General features: G+C 64.4%; 3 protein-coding genes across 4 annotated transcripts; 1 reads left to right on the top strand and 2 right to left on the bottom strand.

Annotated features, from left to right (window-relative positions):
- Positions 1–971: 971 nt before the first annotated feature.
- Positions 972–2,120, bottom strand: MRPL54 (mitochondrial ribosomal protein L54). Its single transcript, XM_075037497.1, has 3 exons — positions 2,017–2,120; positions 1,537–1,693; positions 972–1,227 (listed from the first exon to the last, which is right to left on the bottom strand). The coding sequence occupies exons 1-3, from the start codon at positions 2,090–2,092 to the stop codon at positions 1,095–1,097; spliced, it is 366 nt and encodes a 121-aa protein (XP_074893598.1). The 5' UTR covers positions 2,093–2,120; the 3' UTR covers positions 972–1,094.
- A 43-nt stretch (positions 2,121–2,163) lies between these two features.
- APBA3 (amyloid beta precursor protein binding family A member 3) lies at positions 2,164–9,307 on the top strand. Of its 2 annotated transcripts, XM_075038269.1 has the most exons (10): positions 2,164–3,508; positions 3,936–3,975; positions 4,432–4,577; positions 4,737–4,823; positions 5,383–5,541; positions 5,894–6,073; positions 6,284–6,496; positions 7,118–7,237; positions 8,007–8,147; positions 8,293–9,307. In XM_075038269.1, the coding sequence occupies exons 1-10, from the start codon at positions 2,378–2,380 to the stop codon at positions 8,362–8,364; spliced, it is 2,289 nt and encodes a 762-aa protein (XP_074894370.1). In that variant the 5' UTR covers positions 2,164–2,377; the 3' UTR covers positions 8,365–9,307. The 2 variants fall into 2 exon arrangements, with proteins under 2 accessions (XP_074894370.1, XP_074894371.1); XM_075038270.1 differs by lacking the exon at positions 5,894–6,073.
- A 220-nt stretch (positions 9,308–9,527) lies between these two features.
- Positions 9,528–22,203, bottom strand: TJP3 (tight junction protein 3). Its single transcript, XM_075038251.1, has 21 exons — positions 21,641–22,203; positions 21,083–21,182; positions 17,299–17,508; positions 17,089–17,213; positions 16,766–16,868; positions 16,127–16,580; positions 15,716–15,819; positions 14,535–14,697; positions 14,355–14,445; positions 14,052–14,116; positions 13,798–13,876; positions 13,513–13,669; positions 13,002–13,110; positions 12,319–12,538; positions 11,781–11,977; positions 11,466–11,561; positions 11,085–11,155; positions 10,666–10,971; positions 10,309–10,533; positions 10,021–10,064; positions 9,528–9,853 (listed from the first exon to the last, which is right to left on the bottom strand). The coding sequence occupies exons 1-21, from the start codon at positions 21,871–21,873 to the stop codon at positions 9,754–9,756; spliced, it is 3,252 nt and encodes a 1,083-aa protein (XP_074894352.1). The 5' UTR covers positions 21,874–22,203; the 3' UTR covers positions 9,528–9,753.
- Positions 22,204–22,734: the final 531 nt, after the last annotated feature.

Below are 22,734 nucleotides of genomic sequence, written 5' to 3'. Positions count from 1 at the left end.
TTCCTCCTCCGCTTCCTGTGCTGCGGCGCGCGGGCACTGCAGCTGCCAACCCAGTCACCCCACAGCCCCCCGGGGGAGCCAGGCATGGCCCCCAGCCCCTGCCACAGGGCATGGGGCAGTGAGGACACTGCTGGGCCGGGCAGTGGCTCCCCTACCTCCCTCCGGCTCCTTCCTCACTGTGGGAGGACCTCACGGGCAGGTGCTTTGTCCCCATAGCCCAACTCAAGGCCAGGCAGGAGCTGCAAGGCAGCAAGTCTGGGATGGAGACAAACCAAGGTGACGGGGGCACCTCTCAGCCAGGGAAGCCCAACACACGGGCAGGACCGAGGCCCGGGGGAAGCTGCTGGGCTCTGCCAGGCTGGAGCCAGCCGAGAACATGCAGGGACGGGGCAGCAAAGCCCCCGTTGCTGTAAGGAGGACCCTGCCTTCACCACACAGCCCAGCCATGCCGGGACCCTGGCGTCCCAGCAGCTGCCAGTGCCAGAGAAAGAAGCAAGAGTGCGGTGTGGTGGTGGCACTGCGAGAGGCTGCCGTGTCCCCCCTCACCTCGCCCGCCAGAGGAAGAAGCAAGAGTGCAGCGTGGTGGTGGCCCTGCGAGAGGCTGCCACGTCCCCCCTCACCTCACCTGCTGCCCCGCAGCACCGCCAGAGCCTGGCCCCTGTCCTCCCGCCCCCCAAGAGCACACTCTGCTCAGCCCCCAAACCCCCCCCCGCAGGGGATGCAGTGACACCAGTGGAGTCATTCCCCACCCCAAACCCACTATACCCCCCCTGCGGGTGACAAAGCAGGGAGCAGGACCCATTTGGCAGTGTAGGCTCCCTCTATGAGCAAAAAATTAAGCTTCTGTTTTAGGAAATACAGCAAGAAATTGCGGCCTGTGTTGCCTCAGCCCCTCACCAGCCCCAGCGTGAGGGGGGACCCACACTGAGCTTGCTGAGGGCCTGGGTTTGCCACAGCCTCCGTAACAGGTATCAGCCTCACCAGCGATTTATTACTTGTTTACAGCAAGAAGAAGAGACCGAAAGCAGGAGCTGGTCCCAGCGCCACCCACACTGGCACTCAGGGCAGCTCCCGCGCCTCGAGCTCTGCAGCGCCTACAGCTTCTTGCCCTTCTTCAGCCTGTTGCGGTGCCATGTGTTATACTTCCGCAGGCGCCTCCAATACTCGATTGAGTCGGGGTCCAGCTCCTCCAGCTTCTTGGGGGGCCCGAGATGGATCTTAAAGAGCCTGGAGGTGAACACAGGGTGCGTGAGGCTGCGGCAGGGAGGGCAAAAGGACAAGCACGGGACGGAGCGATGGAAGTGTGTGATCAGGACGTACAGATCCCTCCCTGCCACATCCACAGCGCGGCCCGCTCTCCTCCCCAGCCCTCGGACAAGGCCTCTGGGCTGCAGAGTAGCAGTTTTCCTCCTCCTGTAACAGTTCCCTGTCTCTCCTACGCTCATCTGTGCCTCCGGGGTGACACCTCTGCAGGGACAGGCTCCCCAGGAGGGACCCCCCCTCTGCACACAGCAAGGGGAGCCGGCCACCACCTACCAGTCGGGGTACTCGGAGTCAGGCTTCAGGGCCACCTCCGGGCCCTCCTTGAAGTAATTGACGCCCATGGCGTAGGTGGCGAGCATGGTGGGGTCCGTGCACACCTCCGGCCCCTTCAGCCCCTCCTTCGGCACGGTCTTGCCCTTGGACTTCATCACTGTGGGACGAGGGCAGGGTCAAGGCAGGGGCAGGACGGGGGCTCAGGCAGAGCAGGGGCCGGGGACCACGGAGGGGCGGCGGGAACGAGGAGGGGGCGAGGGAAGGAGCTGGGGCAGGGGACGGGGAACGCAGGACGGGGGACGGGGGAGCCACGGGGCGAGGTCCCGAGAGGAGGGCACAAGGCTGCCACTGGGGAGAGCCCGGGGGGGGGCGCGGGAACGGAACGCGGGGGGAATCACACAGGGCCGAGGGCGCGGGGTGAGGGGCACGGGCCGGGCCCGGGGCCACCGGCGGGAGCCGGGACGGCGGGACGAGGCTCACCCGGCTTCTTGGCGTAGCCGCGGGCCGGGCCGGGCACTGCCGCCCATACCGCCCGCAGCAGTACCCGGGCGGCCATGCTGGGGCGCCGCGGGGCACGCCGGGAAGGGCCGGGCCGCGCATGCGCGGCGGCGGCGACCGGAAGCGGCGGCGGCGGCGGCGGGACCGTCCCTTCCCTTCACCGGGCCGGCGGCGGGACCGGCAGCGAGCGAGTCCGCACGGCTCGGCCCTGGCCCCGGCAGGATTGGCCCTGGACCCCGCCAACCCCTTTGACCCCCCTCCCGCCTCTGTAGCCCCCCCGAGCCCCTCTTCCCCCGCCCAGGGCGGCCCCCCCCCCCCCCCGTGCTGCGGCCGGAGCGACGCCATGGAGAGCAGCATGGATTTCCAGGCGGCTGCGCTCTCCGCCCCCTCTCTGGGCAGCGACGAGGCCCCGGAGCCGCCGGCCATGGACACGGAGGAAGGGCCTGCGGTGCGACCCGGCGCCCCGGAGCTCCCTGCGGGTGACGGGCGGCCGGAGGGATCCCCCTTCATCACCCTGCTCCCCGGCTGTGGTTCCGGACAGGAGCTGCCCGTCCCCGAGGGTCAGCGGAGGAGACCGGGGCCCAACTTGGGGCCTGCTCCAGCCTCGGACCTCGGAGGCGGCGGGGGCGGACAAACGGAGCTTTGCCAGGACTTGGGAAGAGAGGTGGAAGAGGAGGCGGTGACCGTGGAGCCGCAGGGCTCTGCTGGCTGGAAACCCAGCACCAGGAGCACCCCTCCGGACAGAGGACACTCCCGAGCCCCCAGCAGTGGTGACCCGGCAGGCATGGAGCTGGATGAGGCCCCCGAGGCTGGTGCCCACCTGGGCAGGGCCAAGTGGGCCGAGGATGCAGAGGACGAACCCTCGGAGATCCAGGGCCTGCTGGCCCAGCTCGAGACCCTCGACCCCAACCTCTGTGACCACTCACCCACCTCGGAGCGGGGCCCACTGCTCTCCTCACGTGCTGGTACAGCCACTCTGGTGGGTGAGCAGGCCCGGCAGAGCTACGGAGAGTGTCAGGGCAAGTGCCGGCCCTGCCCGTTGCACGTGGCCATGGGCCGGGGCCTGGAGACACGGCCCTGCTGCGCCCAGCACTCGGCCTGCTCCCGGCCCTGCCACGGCCTGCTCTTTGCCGAGGCCGACCGGGAGGACTTGCTGAGCCTCCTGTGCTACGAAGGGGGGCTGCCCGAGAACAGTACCGAGACACCCTTGGCTCGCTCCGATGTCCTGGCCGGGACCAACTTGGAGATGCTGCAGGCTCAGGAAGAACTGGCCACTCTGGAGAAGCCTGAAGGGCTGGGGAGGCCGGAGAGCTCAGAGGAAGAACATTCTGGCAGCTGGTATTATGGAGAGGGGCTCTGCGAGGTCGACTCCACCTGCGAGGGCAATCAGGACGGTTCCCCAGAGCCAGCCTGGGTGGCCTTGTCTCCCGCTCCAGCCCCGGAGGCAGAGCAGCCACCCCAAGGCGGCGTGATCGTGAGTGCATCGCGCACGGGCTACGGTGGTGCGGCAGCGAGCCAGGACGTGCCCCTTGGCTCTGCTCCCTCATGGGGTTTTGGTTGGGGGCAGAGGGGAGCCAGGGATGTCTTTTCCTCAGGTCTTACAGGGCCTCATACTGCTGGGGTGCCCAGGCAAGACCCTCGGTACTGGGTTTGGCTCCTGCTGCCCTGAATGCGGGGAGATACTTGCACTGATCTGTGCATGCCCCGGGGAAGAGGCTGGTGGGTCCAAACAGCCCCCCAGCCCCAGGACCCTGCGCACCCCCTGAGCCCCAGGACCCCAGCCTCAGGACACTGTGCCCCTTGCTGTGCTGGTGCTCCAGGGGCAGCCTGGCCATGGGGCAGGCAGGCTGAATCCCAGGGATCCCAACCAGAGCCTCACCTGCTCTCTCATTGCTTTGCAGAACACGGACCCCCCATCCTCTTGCCCGGCCTTCAAAGAGGGTGAGTTGCCTCTATGCTCGAGCAGCAAAAAGCACCCAGAAGTCCTGACCTACCGCCTCCTGCTCTGACCCCGAATGCAAGGTGGCCAGGGGTCCTATCCGGGGAGGGACCACCCTGCTCTGTGCCCACACAGGTTGGGAATGTGGCTGCAGACTCTGTGTGGCTCATTTGATCCCAGCTCACCCTTCGCTGAGCAAATGGGGGTGCTTCGGGGATCGGGGAGGGAAGATGCTCAGGCTTGGGAAGGGAGAAAGAGGGATGCCAGGGTGTGCCCAAGGGAAGGGAGAAGCAGCCCTGGGGTCAGAGATGGTCCCCCGGTGATGCCAGGAGCCCATCTCCCAAGTGCTGAGCTGCTTTGTCATGTGTAGGAATGCAGCTAATGGGCAGTAGGAGTTGCTATCCCAGTTTTGAGAGGCAGGGGGACCAGCCCCTGCTTAGTCCCTCCCGATGCCTCAGTTCCAGGCCCTTGCGACCCAGAGGATCTGCTGGACGGTGTGATTTTTGGGGCAAAGTACCTGGGCTCCACACAGCTGGTCTCGGAGAGGAACCCCCCAACCAGAGTCCGCATGGCACAGGCCCAGGAGGCGGTGGACAGGATCAAGGTGCAGGAGGGTAGGGGGGTATGACTGCCAACAGCCTGGCCCCTCGTGGGTGTGGGGCAGTGCTCAGGACCTGCCCAGGGACACCTCCTGGCTGTGGGGCAGGGACCCAGAGGAGTCCTGGCAGTAGCAGTGACCTCTTCTGGGCACTTCATTCTGCAGGCACCGGAGGGGGAGTCCCAGCCCATGACAGAGGTGGATCTGTTTGTCTCCACACAGAGGATTAAGGTGCTCACAGCTGACACACAGGTGAGCAGGGAATGCGAGTACCCGCATGGCTTTGGGGCTGTTGAAACCTTCCTGTTTGGCCTTGGGATCTCTGCTTTGCACCCACGCCAGTGGTGTCGTGCCCAAGGATGGCCTACGGGTGAGGACATGCGACTGGGAGGAGACCTGTCATTCTGCAGCCGTCCCACGCAGACGCGTCCCTTGGCTCTCTGCATGGCTGCATGAGGCTTCTCATGCAAACTGCACTTCATGGGAGCTGCTGGGTTCCCAGACCAAGCTCCAGGGAACCTAGGCTTGAAATTTCTGTAGCTCTTTGCCTCGGGATTAGTTTCTGCTTTATAGTAAGAGGGAAGAGCTGTCTTGTGCCCCAGCAGCACCCAGAGACACAGATGAGTCCTTGATTGAAGGAGCTGTTTGTATCTTAGCATAGACATGGTTTCTGCCCAGCATGTGCCAGGTATTTGAACTGCATCCTGGCACAGTGGCATTTCAACCCAAACCCTTCGTGCTTGTGGCGGTGCCTGGCTGGCTCGCAGGCTGCCATGGGGCTGAATGTCTCTGTCCATGTCCCCCTTGCCAGGAGGCCATGATGGATCACTCCCTCCAGACCATCTCCTACATTGCCGACATCGGCTCCCTCGTGGTGCTCATGGCACGCCGGAAACTGCCTCGGCGGTCAGAGGTGGCAGAGGAAAAGCGGCTCTACAAGATGATCTGCCACGTCTTCCACTCGGCCGATGTGAGGCAACATGCGAGTCCCTTGCGAGGGCAGGGTGGCATTGGGGTCCTGGGCCCTGTCTCGCTGTAATGACTGGGTGCTCTGGGTCTGGGGGCTCCTGATGAGCACATAGAGGGGGAAGGAGCCCAGCCTGAGCACCTCTGCCACATAGAGGGATCTAGCGAGAAAAGGGGGGAGGATTGGAACCATAAAGGGGTCGATTCAGGTAGGGAAGGAGCCAGGATCCTTTGGAGCTCCCAGGGCACAGTGCCTGTTCTGGGCATTGCAGGGCACTGACAGCTCTTGGATCCAGTCTGGCCATGAGACAGTAAGCCCTGAGCCATGGGCATGAACAACCCCTCTCTTTCCCCAGGCCCAGATCATTGCTCAGGCCATTGGGCAGGCCTTCGGTGTGGCCTACCAGCGCTTCCTGGAGGCCAACAGCATTGATCCGAGCGAGCTGAGCCCTCGCCAGTACAGCCGTGCCCTCGAGGACCAGGAGCAATACAATGCAGAGCTGACCCACTTCTCCCGGCAGGAGAACTGCAAGGATGTAAGAGCTGCTTTGGAGGGGTGGGGACAGTGTGGGGTACGCACTGGCACCTCTGTGTCATCCCCTCCACAGCTCCCTGAGCAGCTGAGGTTCTCTCTACAAAAATTGGGCCCCATCCCAGCTGGCTGTGAGCCCAGGACATCCGTGCTGGAGCTGGCACATGTGCCCCACGACTCTGGTGACCGTAACCTATCTGTGCCCCCCTCACAGGTCTGTATCCGGAAGCAGAAGGGGGAGATCCTGGGCATCGCCATTGTGGAGTCGGGCTGGGGCTCCATCCTACCCACAGTGGTCATCGCCAACCTGATGCACGGGGGCCCTGCGGAGAGGTCGGGTGAGCTGAGCATTGGAGACCGCCTCATGTCCGTCAACAGGACAAGCCTGGTGGGGCTGCCCCTCACCACCTGCCAGAGCATCATCCGGGTGAGCCGGGGCTGCACATGGGGTGGTCTCCTGCCTCCACCCTGGCAGGAGGGCGAGTGCTGCCAGAGACGGGGACCGGCCTGAGTGCATCTGGGAGTGTCTGTAATGCCGGCGTCCCCCCCGATGCTCCCGGCTTGGGGACGGCTGGGTAATAGGAGGCTGTGGGGGCAGAGGGGGCAGGACCGTGGGGGGCCATACCCACCCTGTTGTCTGCAACAGTCTGCGTGCTTGGGAAGAAGGGATGTGACAAGGCAGGCACAAAGACAGGGACTAAACTTGCTATGGCAGCGTGCAGGCAGGGCCCTGCCTGAGGAGGAGGGTGGGTGAGGAGGCAGGCACCTGTCCTGTAGGTAACCTGTTGCATCTCCTACCTCCTGGGCAGGAAGGAACTGAAAGCAAGGACAGGGTGGCCTCAGGGGCAGAGTGGGATATCTTGGACTGGATTTATAAGTTCTTCTCCCTGAATTTGAGCACGGCAGTATCCCCGTGTGTGCCTCAGTTTCCCCATTGAGAACAGGTTGCTAATCCTCAGTCTTCCTATGAGCAACATGGCTGCATCGCCCCTCTCAGTCATGCCGAATAGCTCTCCAAAGTCTAACAAAGCCCCATCCCATCCTCCAGGAGCTGAAGCACCAGACAGAGGTGACGCTGAACATCGTGCACTGTCCCCCTGTCACCACGGCTGTCATCCGGCGCCCCGACTCCAAGTACCAGTTGGGCTTCTGTGTTGAGAACGGCGTGGTGAGTGCCTACAGGGATGGGAGCGGAACCAGGCTGGGGTCAGCTGAGGGCTTCCACTGCCCATCTGCCAGAGGGACACATGGTTCTGGCTGTGTCCACATGGACAAGCGCACAGCTCCAGTGCTCCTTGTGCCTGCCAGGGTTGAGGTTTCACAGGGCTCTGCTGTGCCACAGCAAAAGGCTCTTCATAGCTCTCCTGCAGCACTGGTGGTTGGATCAGTCTCCCTGGTGCTCCTTAGCTGTTTGCTTTTGGAGTGGTGGTTTCTTCCTGACTTTCTTGGCGTGACCTTAGTGACATTTGTTGCTATCCTGTGCCCCAGCTACTCCCTGCTCTGGGCTCCACAGTGGCTGTATTGGAAAGGCAGAGGAGCATTTCCAGGACCAGCAGGAGTTGATGGGGTCAGTGGGCAGTGGAGGGAGTGGCACGGCTGCATCATGCACCGACCAATGCTCCCAACAGCATTGGAGACACGGTCACCCCACAGGGATGCAGGAGCTGCCACCCCAGGGAGAAGCTCTGGCTCTGCAGCCCAGGCTTGATGGGTGGATAGGGGGAGCTGAGCTCTCTGTCAGCCAGGGGAACAAAAGCCTGCAGGCTGCCCTTGCCCTACAGCTGAACACATCGCGCCAGTGGCAGCAAGGCAAAGGGATATCCCTGCCCTCACGGCACACCCGTGGGCTGGAGGAGACAGCACCCAAGTCCAGAGCTCTTGCCAGGCCCTGGGCTGTGGGCACAGCTCTGATCTTACCAGCACTCCCTCCTCCACAGATCTGTAGCCTGATGCGTGGGGGCATTGCAGAGAGAGGTGGCATCCGTGTGGGGCACCGCATCATTGAGATCAACGGGCAGAGTGTGGTGGCAACACCCCATGAGAAGATCATCCAGATCCTTACACAGGCGGTCAGTGAGGTGAGCTGTCCCGGGCTGGGTGACGGCCAGGGCCCCCATGCTGTGGGGCAGCTGTAGCTGCACACAGAGCAGGCTGGGCTCAGTTTTGCACCAGCACCCTCCAGCCCTTTGGCATCTTCCAGCTGATCTGTGCGTCTCTGCCTAGGTCCACATCAAGACCATGCCGGCCTCCACGTACCGCTTACTGACCGGGCAGGAGCAGCCCATCTTCCTCTGAGCCACTGGCCATGCCCGGCTGTTGCTGCACATGCCTGGGGCCACAAGGGCAGGATGGACTCTGCCTCCTGCCCCAGCACCCTCATCGGAGCCCTCTGGTCCCCAGCAGGGCCTAATCCTGCACGTCTTTGGTTTTACTCAGGACACAGTGGGAGACTCTTGAGGGCCCAACACCCAGCTTGAGCAGTGTCAGGGCCTGTGGTTCCATGGTTTGGGTACCTCCTCCCCCTCCGTTAACCCATCCCTGCCTCACAGTGCCTGTACAGTGCCTGTCCTGCTGCTTCACAGCATCCCTTGCCTTGGCCTGGTGCTAGCAGGAGGAGAGGGGACCCTGCGTGAAAGCCACGGATGGTGCTTTTACACTCACCGACGGTGCCTTTCCCCATGTGGGGATGGTGCTGGAAGCACAGCTCTGGGGCTCTCCCTAGCATGGCCCCAGAGCAGCACTGACCTTGCACACTAGTGTGTGGGTGCATGCTGGCACCCCCAAGGGAGAGCCGGCAGCTCCCAGACTCAGCCTTAAGGGGAGCACCACCCTTGGCACCTGGTTCTCCTCCCTGGCTTTGCCAGGGGCCTGTCGGTGGTGCAAATGAGCTCCCTGTTAGACCTGTTGTGCCGAGCTGGGAAACTACCTCTGCTTTTCCCTGGTGCTGCCTTTAACCGCTCTGCACGCACAGCCTGGCTGCAGCCTGCCAGGACACTGGGTCGTAGCCCTCAGGGCTGTCCCTTGGTGTAGCGAAAGGGAACATGGCACTGCCCAGTCCTACACACCAGGGAGCTTAGGTCACGAGCCCCAAGGACCAGCCCTGGGTGATGGCATCTCTTCGTGAGTGGGTCTCTGGGCCCCTATGGCTGAGGCAGTGCTGACCTGCCTTTGCCTGTGTGCTTGGTTGATGTAAAAATAAAAGTTTTGGGGAACATGGGAGGCTGTGTTTCAGGAGCCCTGGCTGAGCTGCAGCAGGGGAGGCTGAGCTCCGAGGGCTGCACCCTGAGCCCGTTGCAGTGGCAGACATTGGCACAACCCAAGCCTGATCCTGCACCAGTGCTTTTTGGGGCAGGCAGGGCATCCGGCCGTGGAGGTGCCTGGGTCCCAGCAAGGCCACCCTGCTGCATGGGTTCCCCCTGCGCGCTGCCACCCAGCACATGTGGAAAGAGCCTGTCCTGATCAAAACATCCCTTTTATTCCGGCAGCAGAGGCTGTGGCCAAAAAGGGGAAGGAGGCACTTGGTGGTGCTCTGTGGTGAAGGATACAGCCAGATTAGGCCCAACCCAGCCTGGCTGCGGGGTGTTCCGTGGCACCACCTGGACTGTCACACAGACCCAGTGGCGTGGGGCTGCGGCAGGGCTGGCTCAGGGGGCCCAGCTGCCCAGTTAGAGGCCAGCGGTGCCACTACACGTCTGTAGCTGGGCCCCACTCGTAGCCTTCGTCCTGGTCTGAGTCATCCCTGGCCCGTGTGAACCTCTTCCTCACAGCGTCATGCTCATATTCCCTGGGGGATGAGAAGCCGTGGTGATGCCTCTGCCACCCGGTCGGGATGGGCATCAGAGACAGTCTTCCGCTGGGCAGGGTCAGGCCTGGCAGAGCTGGCACCTACAGCTCCAGGCGGCCCTTCCCCAGCCCCAGGGCTGGCTGTTTTAACCCCAGTGCGCAGGGTACCTGATGCTGTCGTAGCGCTGGCCCTGCCGCTCCTGCTCGGTCACCTGTGAGGGACCAGAGACATGGGGCGATCAGAGGTAGGGGCAGGATTTGTGCCCCAGCCTGGGGCTGGGCTGTGTTCCCCCGTGGGGAACCAGAGCTGGGCATGGATGCGCAGCTGGAGCCTGCAGCAGCTACAGGTGACACCCTGCCTGTGCCACAGGGGATAGGAATTAGCCCCCACAGCCCGGCACCATGCCACCCTGCCTCTGCCCCACCAGCCCCTCATACCAATACGGGGGGACCCACCTGCTTGCTGAGGCCGTGGCTTGGGGATATCTGTGCTGGCTCGGAGGAGCGGGCCAGCCCGGGCTGGTCATAGACGTCCTCCGCCTCGCCATCAGTGTAGGCGCCCGCCTCGCCATCCGTGTCGTCGTAGTCGCTGTTGGCGTGACTGTCACAGGTCAGGTAGCCCGAGGCTGCTGCGCTTGGCGGGTTCAGTAGGTCCAGACTGTCCTCCAGTGCCACGTCTGCCTGCCGGGTGGGGATGACAGAGACCTGGGACCCCAGTTGGGGGGTTGGGTGCGCGGGTGTGTGGCCCCATCACCTGCCTGGCTGCAGCCCCAGCAGGCTTGAGCCTTGCCGCAGGGAACCAATGCCCCATACCTGCTCCGCTGCTGTCCAAATAGGCTGGCTCTGCTGCGTCCTGATGATGTCCTTGATCGCCTCATACCAGGCATTGCTGCTGAGGCTGACAGTGGCTGTGAAGAGGTGGCTGCAGTACTTCTTCATCTTGCTGGCCTGGGCGTAGAGGCGCCGGGAACTCTTCCTGGAGTCGGGTGCCAGCCACTGGCGCATGGCCTTGATGCCCTGCCGGCTTTCAGGCTCACAAAACACCACCACTGGATAGTACTGCACATAGTTGAGACGCTCCACGGCCGAGGGCGTGATGTCCAACAAGGCATGCTTGTCCTGGGGCAGGGCACGGCCATCAGCCCCGCTGGGGACAGGGATGGAGGCTGTGGGCTCCCCCGGCCCCAGACCCTGGCCCACCTGGCTCCAGAGACATGGGAAAGGTCTCTCACCTTTTCTGCGATCTGCCGGACTGAGTCCAACTTGATGACCTTGGATGACGCCCCATCTCGGGGCACGCTCACTGCAGGACACGGAGATGTGGAGTGAGAGGGGCTGGGGGAAATGTGGCATCTCCAGCAGCCCCAGGCTGGGTCTGGCTGTGCCCAGCCGTGGGGACTGTGTCCCTCAAGGTAGGGGCATGTCTGGGGCCTGACTGGTATCATGATGCATGGGAAGAGGGTGAATGAGTACAGGAAGGTGTTGGGGTGTCACAGGGAGGGGGCAATAAGGCAGGATGAGGACAGAGCCACAGGTCAAGAGCTCCCACAGGTCCTGGACACTGAGAGTCTGGCTGCTGGATGCAATTTCCCCACAGCGTGGGGGGCACTTACGGGCAATCTCAAACAGCTCGGGTAGCTCCGTGCTCAGCTTCTGCATGACGATGTCTGCGATGGGGCCCAGGATCACTACTGGCCGCTTGAAGCTGGCTGTGGGAAGAAGATGAACCGGCTTAGGGAGGCTGGAGGGTGCAGGCAGAGCTCACAGCACCCAGGCTTCTTGCCCTGCTCCTCAAGGTGCTTGCGGGCCTGGGACTCACCCCACTCCTCCCAGGAGAGCAGAACCCACTAGCACCCACAGAAGGGCAGCCCTGGGGCCAACATCGCCTTGGTGGGTCTGAGCAATGAGGACACAGCCCTGGTGCCCACCTTCCTTCAGAACCACCCTCTCGTATGGTGGGTAGTGGCCCTGCTTTGTGAGTGCAGACAGGTCCTCCCGGCTCTTCCGCAGCATCTTCTTGGCTCCCCGCAGGCCCCGCAGCTTCCAAAACTCGGCCCGTGCCCCGGAGGGGTTGGCACCAGATGTGGCTTTCAGCACCGACTCCAAGCTGGCAATCTGCTCAGCCCTGGGAGGGGAAAGGGCTCAGGACCTGGAGTCTCCAGATTTACCCCCTGACTTTTTCTCTCCAGGCTCTGAGGAGTGGGGCAGGAGAAGCCAGCGTCCCTGCTCAGTGCCATGGCCAGATGAGGCTGTGGTAGCCTCTTCCCTCCAGGCACTTGGACAACCAGAGCATCAATTGCCCTATCACCCCTGAGAAGGGATTTCACCAGCTCATACTTCCCACCACTGCTCCACCAGTCCTTGCCCACCTCTTAATGGGCCCACCATCCATGTCCCCATCTCACTGGGAAGCCATCCCCCAGCCGGCTCTGCTCATCTTGGGGCCATTCCTGGCTCCGTCCCTACCTGCTCCGGTTGGGAATGATGCCCTTGTCCTGTTCCTGCAGGTCCCTGCCCATGCGCACAGCCAGCCAGCTCCCCAGCCTGCCCCGGTACATGGTGTCCAGCACATGGAAGACGTCCCCACGGACAAAGCTGAGCCCTGACGGTGTGTCCTTCTCAAAGTCAAAGTGCGTCCGGATGTAGAATGAGTCGCCCATATTGGATGAGAGAATCTTCCTGTAAACTGAAGCCCAGGGTGAGAGGGACCATCAGGGCAAGAGGTGGCTGAGGAGGAAGATGCTGGAGAGGAAGGTGCTGGAGGGATTTGGGAAGGAGCTAGGCTGGCCAGAAGCCTCCACGGTAGCCCTTGCTGCTAAGGAGGGTGTTGGGGACACCTTTTCCTCCCATGGCTCTCTCAGGCATGCTGGTGACAGCAGGACCTGACCCCAAAGCCCACACTGGCCTCCAGGCTGACCCACAGTGCCAGAAAGTCCATGTGCTCCAGTATGCCAAGGCACAAACAGGGCCAGGATGGTCTGGTGTGTGTCCCCCCATCACCTCTCTGAAGCAGGACAAGTGGGGTGTGGGGAAGGACTACCCTGCGGGGGCAGAAAGGGCCACGGCAAGTCCAGCAGCTCTGATGCTTGCTCAGAAGAGACAAGAGAATGGAGAGGCACAAGCCCAGGACAAGTCAGGTCATCACTCACTGTCCTGCTTGCTCTGGATCCACAGAGTGATGTCCTCGCCCGGCGGCAGGCTCATGAGATGCTCTACGGCCTCCTCACGGGTCAGGTTCTGGAAACTGGTGTTGTTCACCTGCCACAGAAAAGCACTCAGACATGGCCCTGCCAGCAGGATGGAGGGTGTGGGTGCCAGCAGGGATCCCCCGGACAGCAGTGCCCAGGGCAGGGTGGGAGAGGGAACTGGTGACTGTCACCCAAGTGCCTGCCACAATCCCCAGTAACCTTGGGAAGGGCCTCTGGGCCAGCTGAGGTGGTACCTGGACCCCGCTGGGTGTTAGCGTGGTGCCAGAGACAGGACCATCCTGTCAGGTAGTGCCCACAGAGCCTGCATCGCTGGTACAGGCCATGGGCACCAGCACTGAGCCAAAATGATGCCCAGCAGGAGAAATCCAAACTCCAGGGAGGTATCAGGCCCAAGAGGGATGGGGCCAGTCTGGGTGCAGCAGCATTCGGAGCAGTTCCCAGCCCCAAGTACCTGCAGGATCTGGTCCCCTTCCTGGATGCCCTGGCTGTCGGCTGGGCTCCCCTCCTGCACGCTTGACACAAAGATGCCCACGTCATTCCCGCCAGCCAGCCGTAGCCCGATGCTCTTGGCTTTCACGAAGTGCACAACCCTGGAGTCGGCGCTGTACCTGCCATGGGGGAAGCTGCAGTCAGCCCAGCAGTGACATGCCAGGGAGAGCACAGGGGGTCACCAACCCTGTGCCAGAGCAGCTCCCTGTCTCCCCCAGCCATTCCCCACCACCTCTCGCAGACATACCCGTCCTTGCGGGCAGCTCGGGCAGTGGGGCTGGCGTGGGGGCTGTGGGAGCCATCCACCTCCACGGCTTCCAGCAGGTCTGCAGAGAAGGAGGGCTGGTCCAGGAGGTGGCAGCGGCACAGCCGCTGCCAGGGCAGCCGAGGCACAGGGAGACCTGGCGCGGCTCTGCCAGGGGGGTTTGGACAGCGGAGACATGCAGGAGCCAGGATCACACTCTGCCCTTGGCTCCCCCAGCCTGATCTGAGCTGACTCACCAGGGCCCCGAGCACTGTCAATGATTGTGTCAGCTGCGGGGTCCGTGTTCGATCGTCTCCTCTCCCTGGAACAAAGTTGGGGCAGGATTTAGGCAAGTCATGGAGGCAGGCACCGCATGGGCACAGGCAGGCACTGCCAAGTGGGCAGCAGGGACAGTGGAGCAAGCAGGGGACTAAATGGCAGTCCCACCTTCAGGGTGAACTGGCTCCAGGATGAGGACAACCAGCCCCTCCAGACAGGCAGAGGACACAGGGGGACCTGACGGGGGAAAGAGGGGCTCATAGGGACAGAGCGGGGCTTACGGTGGTGAATTCATCCTGGCAGCAGCTGGAGGTCGCGGGGATGTCTCAGGGGATGGCGGATGGGACAGTTCAGAGTCGATGTCGGAGATATCTGCAGCAACAGAAGGGAAGACACATTAGTGACCAGCCAGTCCCTGTGCTGTGTATTTGGCCCCCAGTCCCGTCACTATGTCCCTTCACCATCCATCTGGGAGCTGTCACTCTGGATGTCTTCTATGTCAGGGATGTTGACCAGGAACTGCCGGTGGTCCCGGAGGATGAGCAAGGTCAGGGTCCCCTCCGTCCGCTCGATGAGCTTCTGAGTGTCAGCCAGGGACATGTCCTGACTGGCCACCCCATTGATCTGGAGGGGGAAGAGCAAGAGGTCTCAGGGTGCTCGCTCCTGGGAAAGCTGCCCCCAGGAAAGCTCCGCTCAAATGGGATGCTCTAACTGCCACCTTCCCGGTCCCTTCCCAGCCCCTCCAGCCTGGCACCAGCTCCTGCAGCTTTGCCTATCCTGGGTCACGTCCCCGTTCCTGGCTGCCTCCCAGTGGACCTCATCCTGCACAGAGGAAACAAATTAGTGAGGCTAATTAACTCCCACCTTTAGCTGCAGGGGGGCCCTGCATGAAGGCAGGAGCTGCAGAGACCCACTCACATGCCTGAAGCTCAGTTTTACTTTGACCTTGGCCCAGCACTGTCCTTCCATGCACTGGAGTGGTGCCAGGGAGTCAGGCCCCAAGCTGACCGTGGGGCTGTGATCTCCCTGTGGTGCAGCAGCTTTTCTCACTGGATTTCTGGGATGAAATCCCTCCCATTTGCCCTAGAGTCACTTTGGCCCTAGTTCCCAGCAGCCATGGGTCTGTCTGGCCCATGTGTGCAAACAAAGCGTCTCCCTCCCTCTATTTTCTCCTCCCCAAATACTTTAAGCATCATTTCACCTAACATATTCTGAACACCTGAGCTCCTCAGACTGACTGCTCCCCCGGCAGGGACACACACACACAGCAGGGGACCACATGCTGTGGGGATGGCGGGGCAGATGCGATCCCACTGTAGTAGTGGGACAAGCCCCCGTCCCCACCTGAACACCGCGGGGCTGCCTCAACCAGCCAGCCTTGGCATCATGGAGAGCTGGTCCCTGAGAGCCCACGTGGGGACCCTGGTGATGGCTGGGGAGCCCCTGGTGATGGCTGGGGAGACGGGGCAGGGTGTGGGCCCCAGACAGAGCTGCCTCCAGCCAAGCTGCCATCCTTTGCAGGCAACCGAGAGAAGCACACTCTTGGCTTGTGCCCTGCGGTGACGCTAGCCAGGGACAAGCCACCCGAAGAGGGGGAGATGAGATCTCCATCAAGTGCCGTGCACCCCGTGGGTCCCCGTACCTTCAGGATGAGGTCTCCCTCCTGCAAGGAGCTGCGCTTTGCCGCCAGCCCGCTCTCCACTATGTGCTTGATGAAGAGCTGACTTCCCAGCTTCAGGCCATACTCTGCACCAGAGAGAGCCCATGACAGTGCCCGAGCCAGGCAGATGCAGGACCCCCTCGAGGTCCTCCCTCGCCACCATCCCCACAAGCCTGCCCCGGCTCCCCTTGGGGCACTACCAAGCCCCAAAGCTGAGCTCTGCAACCCCCGGCTGAGGCCAGGCAGGTTTGGTGCACAGAGCATGGCATGCACTGCCTCCTTACTGCATTCCAGACCCTGCCACCAACCCTGCCATCGCCTTCTCCCCAGGGGGACACACAGCCACAAATCAGGTGACAAGACGCAGGCACAGAGGGAGCGGGAGAGCCTCACCTTCGTTCTGCTTCTGCTTCACCAGGACTGACGTGATGGGCTTCATCGGCACATCCCGGCGCGGCAGACGCTTGAAGCCTGACACCAGGGCCAGCCCGTTGGTGTCCCCTTCGTGGCCAAAGCCGCTGGCGGAGCGGAGCCGGCTGTAGCCCCTCCGATCTGAGCCACTGCCAGGGCTCTGCCTCCAGTGGCTGCTGTCCTGGCTTCGCCTCCGGCTCCGGGACACTGGCTTGTGGTGGCGGTGGTCATCCCGGTGGTGGCCAGAGCTCCTCTCGCTGGACGAGTCCCCGTCGTAGCCCTGGCTGTGGTCCAGGTCATCCCGGGAACGGCGCAGGGCTGGATCCGCACCTTGTGACCCATAGTCCTCGTCCGAGTCATAGCGCCGGGGCGCGGTGGGGGACCCGGGGCTGCTCTTGCTCACGGGGAGGTGGACCGTCTTCTGCCTTTTCAGTGTCTGCAGGTGGAAAGTGAGGAGGAGAGAATGGCGGGTGCGGCTATCTCTGCCAGATCTTTCTACAGCATTTCCAAGCCCCGAACAGGAACCCTGGGGCGTGTGGGACACGGGAACTGGGATGGGGACAGGAACGGTGCGGTCCTGTGCACGACGCCAGCCCCCATCCCACCACAGGGCACACTCACGATGTTGGCGATCTTGCCACAGGTTTTAAGTGTCTGGATGGCAAAGGAGGACAAGACGTTCTCCATGGAAAGGCCGTTCACCATCACGATGTGATCCTTCCTCCTGGGAGGGAAAACGCAGCCGTGGCTCTGCCCCAGGCGCAGCCCCCAGCCAGGGGGTGGCTGGCAGGGTGGCAAGGGCACCCATTGCCCCAGGGGGACCCCATCCCAGCCGGGCAGGGTGGCAGCAGTGCTGGCCCTGTTCCAGCAGGAGCATTTTGCTGCTCTTCCCGTCCCTGCTGGCAGCGAGCACCCCCCAGGTCCCCAGGTCCTTGCGCACTCACTGGAGCCGGCCCACCGCCGGTCCCCCGGACACCACATCTGAAACGAAGACCGCTGTGTCCCCAGTCATCTTGTTGGGACGGTCCCGGCCTCCGGAGACAGCAAAGCCAAAGCCCCGTTGAGGGTCCTAGCAGGGACGGGCAGAGAGGGGTCAGGCAGAGCCAGCCCCACAGACCCCGTCCCCTCCGGCGGCCACCCTGGGCCACGCTCACCTTGCTCAGCGTCACCGTGTGCTGCTCCCAGATCACCATCTCCTCCATGGTGGCCACCCGCCAATACAAGCGAGGGAGGGCAACCGCAGCAGCCGGCCGGGCAACCGCAGCAGCCGGCCGGTGTGGCAGCCCCTGCCTGGCAGCCGGGGGCGCGGACCGGCTCCGGCTCCTCTCTGCAGCCGCTGGCCCCTTCCTCAATCCCACTTTGGGCTGCAACGAAGAGCAAAAGCAAAGCTGAGCTGCAGGCACTGGGGATCGCAAGGGTGCAGGGGGCAGAGCCCCCCGCGGTGCCCGGGCACCCACCAAGTGTGCCAGGACTCGCAGCTGTGCTGCACCCCGGCTAACCCTACGTGGGAGCTGGCTCCAAAACCCAGAGGTGCCTCCATGCATCGTGAAATCACCCCCTCGGGAGGTCCATCTCTGTCCCCTCAGACGTGTGTGTGTCCACGGAAGGGGAGTTTTTATGCAGGGCAAGCAGGTCAGGACCCGTCTCCGTGGCTGGGGCCACCTGCCCACGCCATCCTCGTGGTCCTGCTCCCCTCCCTCCTCCCAGGAGCCAGCAGACCCTGGGGTGCTGATTTGGATGGTGCTTCAGTGCCCTCCTGCCCGCCTGCTCTGGGCTCTGGCATGACAGCAGAGCCGGCAGCTCTGCCAACTGCTTCAGGAGCACCGGTGCCCCAGCTTCGCCCTTTGGTTTCCCTGGATTTTCCCCAAATCCAACACTTTCCACCTAGGAAAGACGAGCCTGACTGACAGGGTGATGGCCTGAAACGCCTGGGGTGGCCCTGGGGATCCTCTACACTGGCTTCTGGCTCCCCGGAGGAAACGTCAGCATGAACCCAGAGAGATGCGGGATCCCTGCGTGGGGTGGGGGACAACAGGCGCAGAGCCTCCTGCAACTTCCCATGGGGTGGGACAGGGAGGAACCAGTCTGATCAGGGACTCAGAGGGTCCAGGTTTATCTGTGCCATTGCACGCGCCAAGAAAACCCCGGTGAGACCATCAAGTGATTCTCCAGGGCGATGGGGATGGGACAGCCAACAGCCCAGTACGATGCCACCACCACCGCCAGGCCCTCACCCCTCTGACCAGCACAGGGACCGGGGAGAACAGACCCACACCCATCGCCTGCCCGCACCAGCCCTGAGCCCGCAGCCAGAGGGAGGTAAAATCCTCCCCCCCAAGCTGGGCTGCCCCCAGACGGCGTGTCCCACTCCTGCCCCAGGCATCCCCAGGGCTGCCAGCACCCATCCTGGTCCCACCCCACAGCACGGCACAGGCTCAACACAGCCACAGCCATGGCACAGGCACAGACATGGCCCATCGCAGGCACGACGGGCCGTGACCACGCCGGCACTGCCGCGTCTGGGGTAGGGCACCCTTGTGCCACCATTGAGGATCAGCCAGCAGCTCGGCTGGGGGAGATCTCCCCAGTGCTGACTGGCTGACAGCTGAGGCATGGGCACCATCCCCTGGCACCGGCTGGCTGGCAGCTCTGCCGTGGCAGGACCCCGACATCCAGCTGGCTGATGGCTCTGCCACCACAGGTCTCTCCGGGCACCGATTTCTTGGTGAACGGCTCTGCCGCGGCAGATCTCCAGGGTCTCGGCTTGACCAACAGCTCTGCCAAGGCGGATCTCCCAGGGCTCTGACTGGTCCATGGCTCTGCTGCAGCAGCAGCCCCCAGTTCTGGCCGCGCTGGCCCTGCTGCCCGAGCACCCTGTCCCATGGCACCCGCCTGGCCCCGTGGTACCCGAGGGCTCGCCAGTGCAGCTCAGCCACCCTCGAGCCTGGCCGGGGCCCCCACGCATCAGTGCCATGGGAAGCGGGAAACGTCCACAGTGCCTTTGGGAATCGGCCACGGGGCAGCTTCAGCGGGACCAGGGGGCATCGGACGGGCATCGATGCACTACGGGCAATGCCGAGCAGGGATCCCATGGGGAAGCTGGGGCCGGTGGTGGGCAGCCAGCCCTGGGGCAAGTATGGCAGCTCAGCGCCAGCATGGGGGCTTTCTGTGGCCAGCCCCCAGCTGGAGCCGCGCTGAAGCAGCCGGCCGGGCACCCAAAACGAGACGCAGCTCACGGCAGCCCCGGGGAGGGACAGTGTAATCATTCACCCGGGCTTCAGAAATAGCCCCAGCCAGCCGGGCTGCAAGCCGGTGAGAGCGGAGGGCAGAGTCCAGGTTTCCACTCCACGTCATGAGCCGCCGAAACCAGCCCGAGCGCCCACCCACCAATGCTCTACACGCAGGGACACGTGTGCCCAGGGGGTGGCTGGAGCCGAGCAGGACCCCGGTGTGGCGGCACCTGCGGTCCTGTCCCGGTGCTTGTAAGACTGGTAATAAACAGGAGACGCCAGCATGGCGGTGGGGTGGTTTCCTGCCAGATCAGTGAGCCGAACTGGCGGGTCCCGTCTCAGCCATGTCACCAGTGTCAGCCAGTCAGTGCTTACGGGCTCCCCGGACACCCGTGGGTGACATGGCGTGAGCCACAGGTCCAAGGGACCCTAATTGTGGGGCGGCCAGAGCATGCCCCTCCCTGGGGTGTCAGCTCATCCGCCGTGCCAGAGCAGACCCCGCTGCCACCCAGCACAGCCTCTCACTGTCCCCAGACGGTTCCCACTGCTGTCCCATCACCAGGGCACCACAAATCAGCCACGCACCTGCGTCCCGCTGCCGCCCGTGGCTCTCCGTGGGCAGTGGTGGTCTGGGGCGGGGGGCACAGCGTGGGGACGGCAGCAGCTTCTGTCTCACCAGCCTGCACGGGCAGCGCCCACGGTGCCACCACACCCCGGTCCTGTCCCCGGTCTCCCCCGGGGAGGGGGGGGACCTGGCGTAGAGCCTCCCCTGAGCCAAAGGCCGAGGCTGGCAGCCGGAGGAGCCGGCTCGGCCGGTTTCCAACAGAAACCAACCAGCCCGCACCCGAAATGGCCCCACCGGGAGAAGCAGTATCTGGGCAGAGCTGACCGTGGCCCAGCTCGACGTGCCCAGCACCAGGCACCGGCAGCACGGGGAGCCCCACACACCCCACTCTGCCCCATGCACGTACCGTGGCCGGCGTCTCCTAGGGTTTTTAATGCCAAACGAAGCCCAGGCTGTGCCGGGGCAGCTCGTCCCACGGCAAGGTCCCTGATTTGGGGCTGGGCCCGGCCCCAGGTGACACCGCCAGCAATGCCCACCATGGGGACAGCAACGCAACGGGCGAGGAGGTTATTTATCGGAACATGACGCACCCTGCCCACCCCAGCTTTGCCTCATGGTCATCCCCACCACCCATAAACTGTTTCCTAACCCCCCCGCTGATGTGAGTCCTCAATCTGGGACCCCGAAGCTTTCCCGGGATCACCGGGGTCCCTGGTCTCAGCCAGCAAATCTCCTTGTTCCTTTTCTGGTCCTGGCCATGCAGGACCAGGGTCCCAGATCCCCCCCAGAAGCCCCTCTAACCCAACACCAGCCCCCTCGTGACAGGCTGACCCTGACCCCCTGCTCTGGGAAAAGGGTCTCTGGGAAGGTCTGACCCAGCTGGGGTGTAAATCAGTAGGATGAAGGTACGTCCTTCAGCCCTCAGGGTGCAGAGCTGTGACGGCAAGGTCCCAGGATCCCACACACACCCCCCAGAGTATCCCCCTGCACCCAGGGCAGGGCTCCAGGAGGGTCAGCGGCTCCTGGAGTCACCCAGAGAGGGACAAAGCATGGCCGGTTCCCCAGGTGAAAGGACGGCTGGGTCCCCGTCCCCAGCCGGGATGCGGGGCCGGTAGATCCCGGGGGACAGGATTAGGCACTCACCGCGCCTCGGATCCGACCAGGAAGGAGCTGAGCTCCTGGGCTGGTGGCAGTGGTGTCACTCCAGGGTGCCTTGCGTAACCCTTTGTGGGCCAGACGCTGCCTGCAGGAGGGAAGGAGGAGGAAGGGGGTCCCGGGGCAGCTGCTCGGGCACAGCAGGAGTCACGGGGGGGGTGGCTGTGCCTGTTGTCCTCCACGGTGCTGGTGGCTCAGCCACGTCCACTCCCCCCCCACGCAGCCCCGGGCAGGGACAGACTCCCAGGATACTGGCCATGGTGGTGCCTGGGGACGGGGGTCCTTCCCGCCCCACACTCCAGCCTGGCCATCTCCGAGGAGTTGGCAGGGCTCTGCGCCAACCCGCACCCCCACTCCCCCCCCAGCAGCCATGCTCGGGAGTCCCCAGGGGGACGAAATGGCTTCACCCAGTGCCCCAAGAGGGGACTGGGATGGTGGCCAGCCTGAGCGCCCCGGTCTTGGAGGTGGGGTGGGTGGGCGAAAAGGTGCCCCTGCTGATGGCTGCCGTCCCCTCTCCTCCCCTCTCTCTCTCCTCTGCCCCCCCACCTGGACACCAGCCCCCCGTCATTCCTCCTTCGGCAGGTTCGCTTTCCTGCAGTGACAGAAATCAGCTCCACGCCTCGGCTCTCCGTCCAGGCTGCTGCTTCCAGCCGGGGCCGGGGCCGGGGCCAGTACCGACGCCGCAGGAGAAGGTCACAGCCTTGCGGTGGGGTGTCGCGGGGGGACCAGTTCCTCCTGAACCCCCCGACCACCAGCCGCCAGCCCGGAACCGGAGCCATGGAACCACCGCTTTCCCCACCGGCTCCTCAGACCGGCGTCAGGCGGCTTCGTCTGGCCGAAGCCCCCCACCAGCCCCGCGGGGAGGCCGGAGCAGCTCCGGTCCAAGCGGCCTCCGCTCCCCAAGCCCGGCCGCGGTCTCCCCAGCCGCGCCGGAGCCCCGGCTGCCCTCCCACCCTCATCGGGGCCGCCGGCACCTTCCCCGGCTCCGCCGGGGGCTGGGCGTCAATGCCGCGCCGGATTCCCGGCTGGGGCCGCCCCTGCCCATCAGACGCTCGCCCCCCGGGGCCGGAGACCGGGACACGCCGGCGTGAAGTGACCGGCCCGGGAGAACCGGCGGGACCGGCCCAGCCCGACCCGCGCCCTGGGGCCGCTGCCACTAGATGGTGCCGCGGGCCCGGGAGGAGCCAGGTCCCGGTCCCGGGGCGGGGAGCGGCGGCGGTCCGGCCCGGCCCCGGGGCTCTCGGAGGCGGCGTGCCCGCTGCCCGGCGGCGGGGCAGGCCCGGCCCGGCCCGGCGGCTTTCACGGCTCCCGGGAGGATCCGCCGAAGGGGGAAGGGGGGAGGGCAGGCGGCTCCCGGCACCGGGAGGGCCCCGGTCCCGCGGGGGCCAGAGCGGGGGGCACCGGGGCACGGCACAGGGCTGCGCCGGGGGCGGTCGGGGCCCGGGGTCCCGCGGTACCGGGGGCCCGGGGCAGGCCGGGCCCCCGCCCCCGCCGGGCTGGCCCCGCCCCCGCTGCCATGGTGACCGGCAGGCCCCGCCCCCTCCACGGCTCTATGGTGCTTCTCGCCCGCTAGAGAGGACGGGGGGGGGGGGGGGGGTGGTGGTGGTGGTGGTGGTGGTGGTGGTGGTCTTTCCCTCCGC

The sequence above is a fragment of the Buteo buteo genome, chromosome 10 (genome assembly GCF_964188355.1).
Source record: "Buteo buteo chromosome 10, bButBut1.hap1.1, whole genome shotgun sequence".
In the NCBI taxonomy this organism is placed as follows: domain Eukaryota; kingdom Metazoa; phylum Chordata; class Aves; order Accipitriformes; family Accipitridae; genus Buteo; species Buteo buteo.
This window is presented reverse-complemented; position numbering and strand designations above follow the sequence as displayed.

Excerpts from the sequence above, each read along its gene's own strand:
- MRPL54 (XM_075037497.1), bottom strand. The coding sequence starts at position 2,092 with ATGGCCGCCCGGGTACTGCTGCGGGCGGTATGGGCGGCAGTGCCCGGC. Across the intron at positions 1,694-2,016 it reads CGGCTACGCCAAGAAGCCGG|TGATGAAGTCCAAGGGCAAG; the intron begins GTGAGCCTCGTC and ends CTCGTCCCACAG. Across the intron at positions 1,228-1,536 it reads GACTCCGAGTACCCCGACTG|GCTCTTTAAGATCCATCTCG; the intron begins GTAGGTGGTGGC and ends GTTCACCTCCAG.
- APBA3 (XM_075038269.1), top strand. The coding sequence starts at position 2,378 with ATGGAGAGCAGCATGGATTTCCAGGCGGCTGCGCTCTCCGCCCCCTCT. Across the intron at positions 5,542-5,893 it reads ACGTCTTCCACTCGGCCGAT|GCCCAGATCATTGCTCAGGC; the intron begins GTGAGGCAACAT and ends CTCTTTCCCCAG. Across the intron at positions 8,148-8,292 it reads TTACACAGGCGGTCAGTGAG|GTCCACATCAAGACCATGCC; the intron begins GTGAGCTGTCCC and ends GTCTCTGCCTAG.
- TJP3 (XM_075038251.1), bottom strand. The coding sequence starts at position 21,873 with ATGGCTCCGGTTCCGGGCTGGCGGCTGGTGGTCGGGGGGTTCAGGAGG. Across the intron at positions 14,117-14,354 it reads GCCAGGATGAATTCACCACC|GGAGAGGAGACGATCGAACA; the intron begins GTAAGCCCCGCT and ends ACTTTGTTCCAG. Across the intron at positions 13,111-13,512 it reads AAGGGGACCAGATCCTGCAG|GTGAACAACACCAGTTTCCA; the intron begins GTACTTGGGGCT and ends TTTCTGTGGCAG.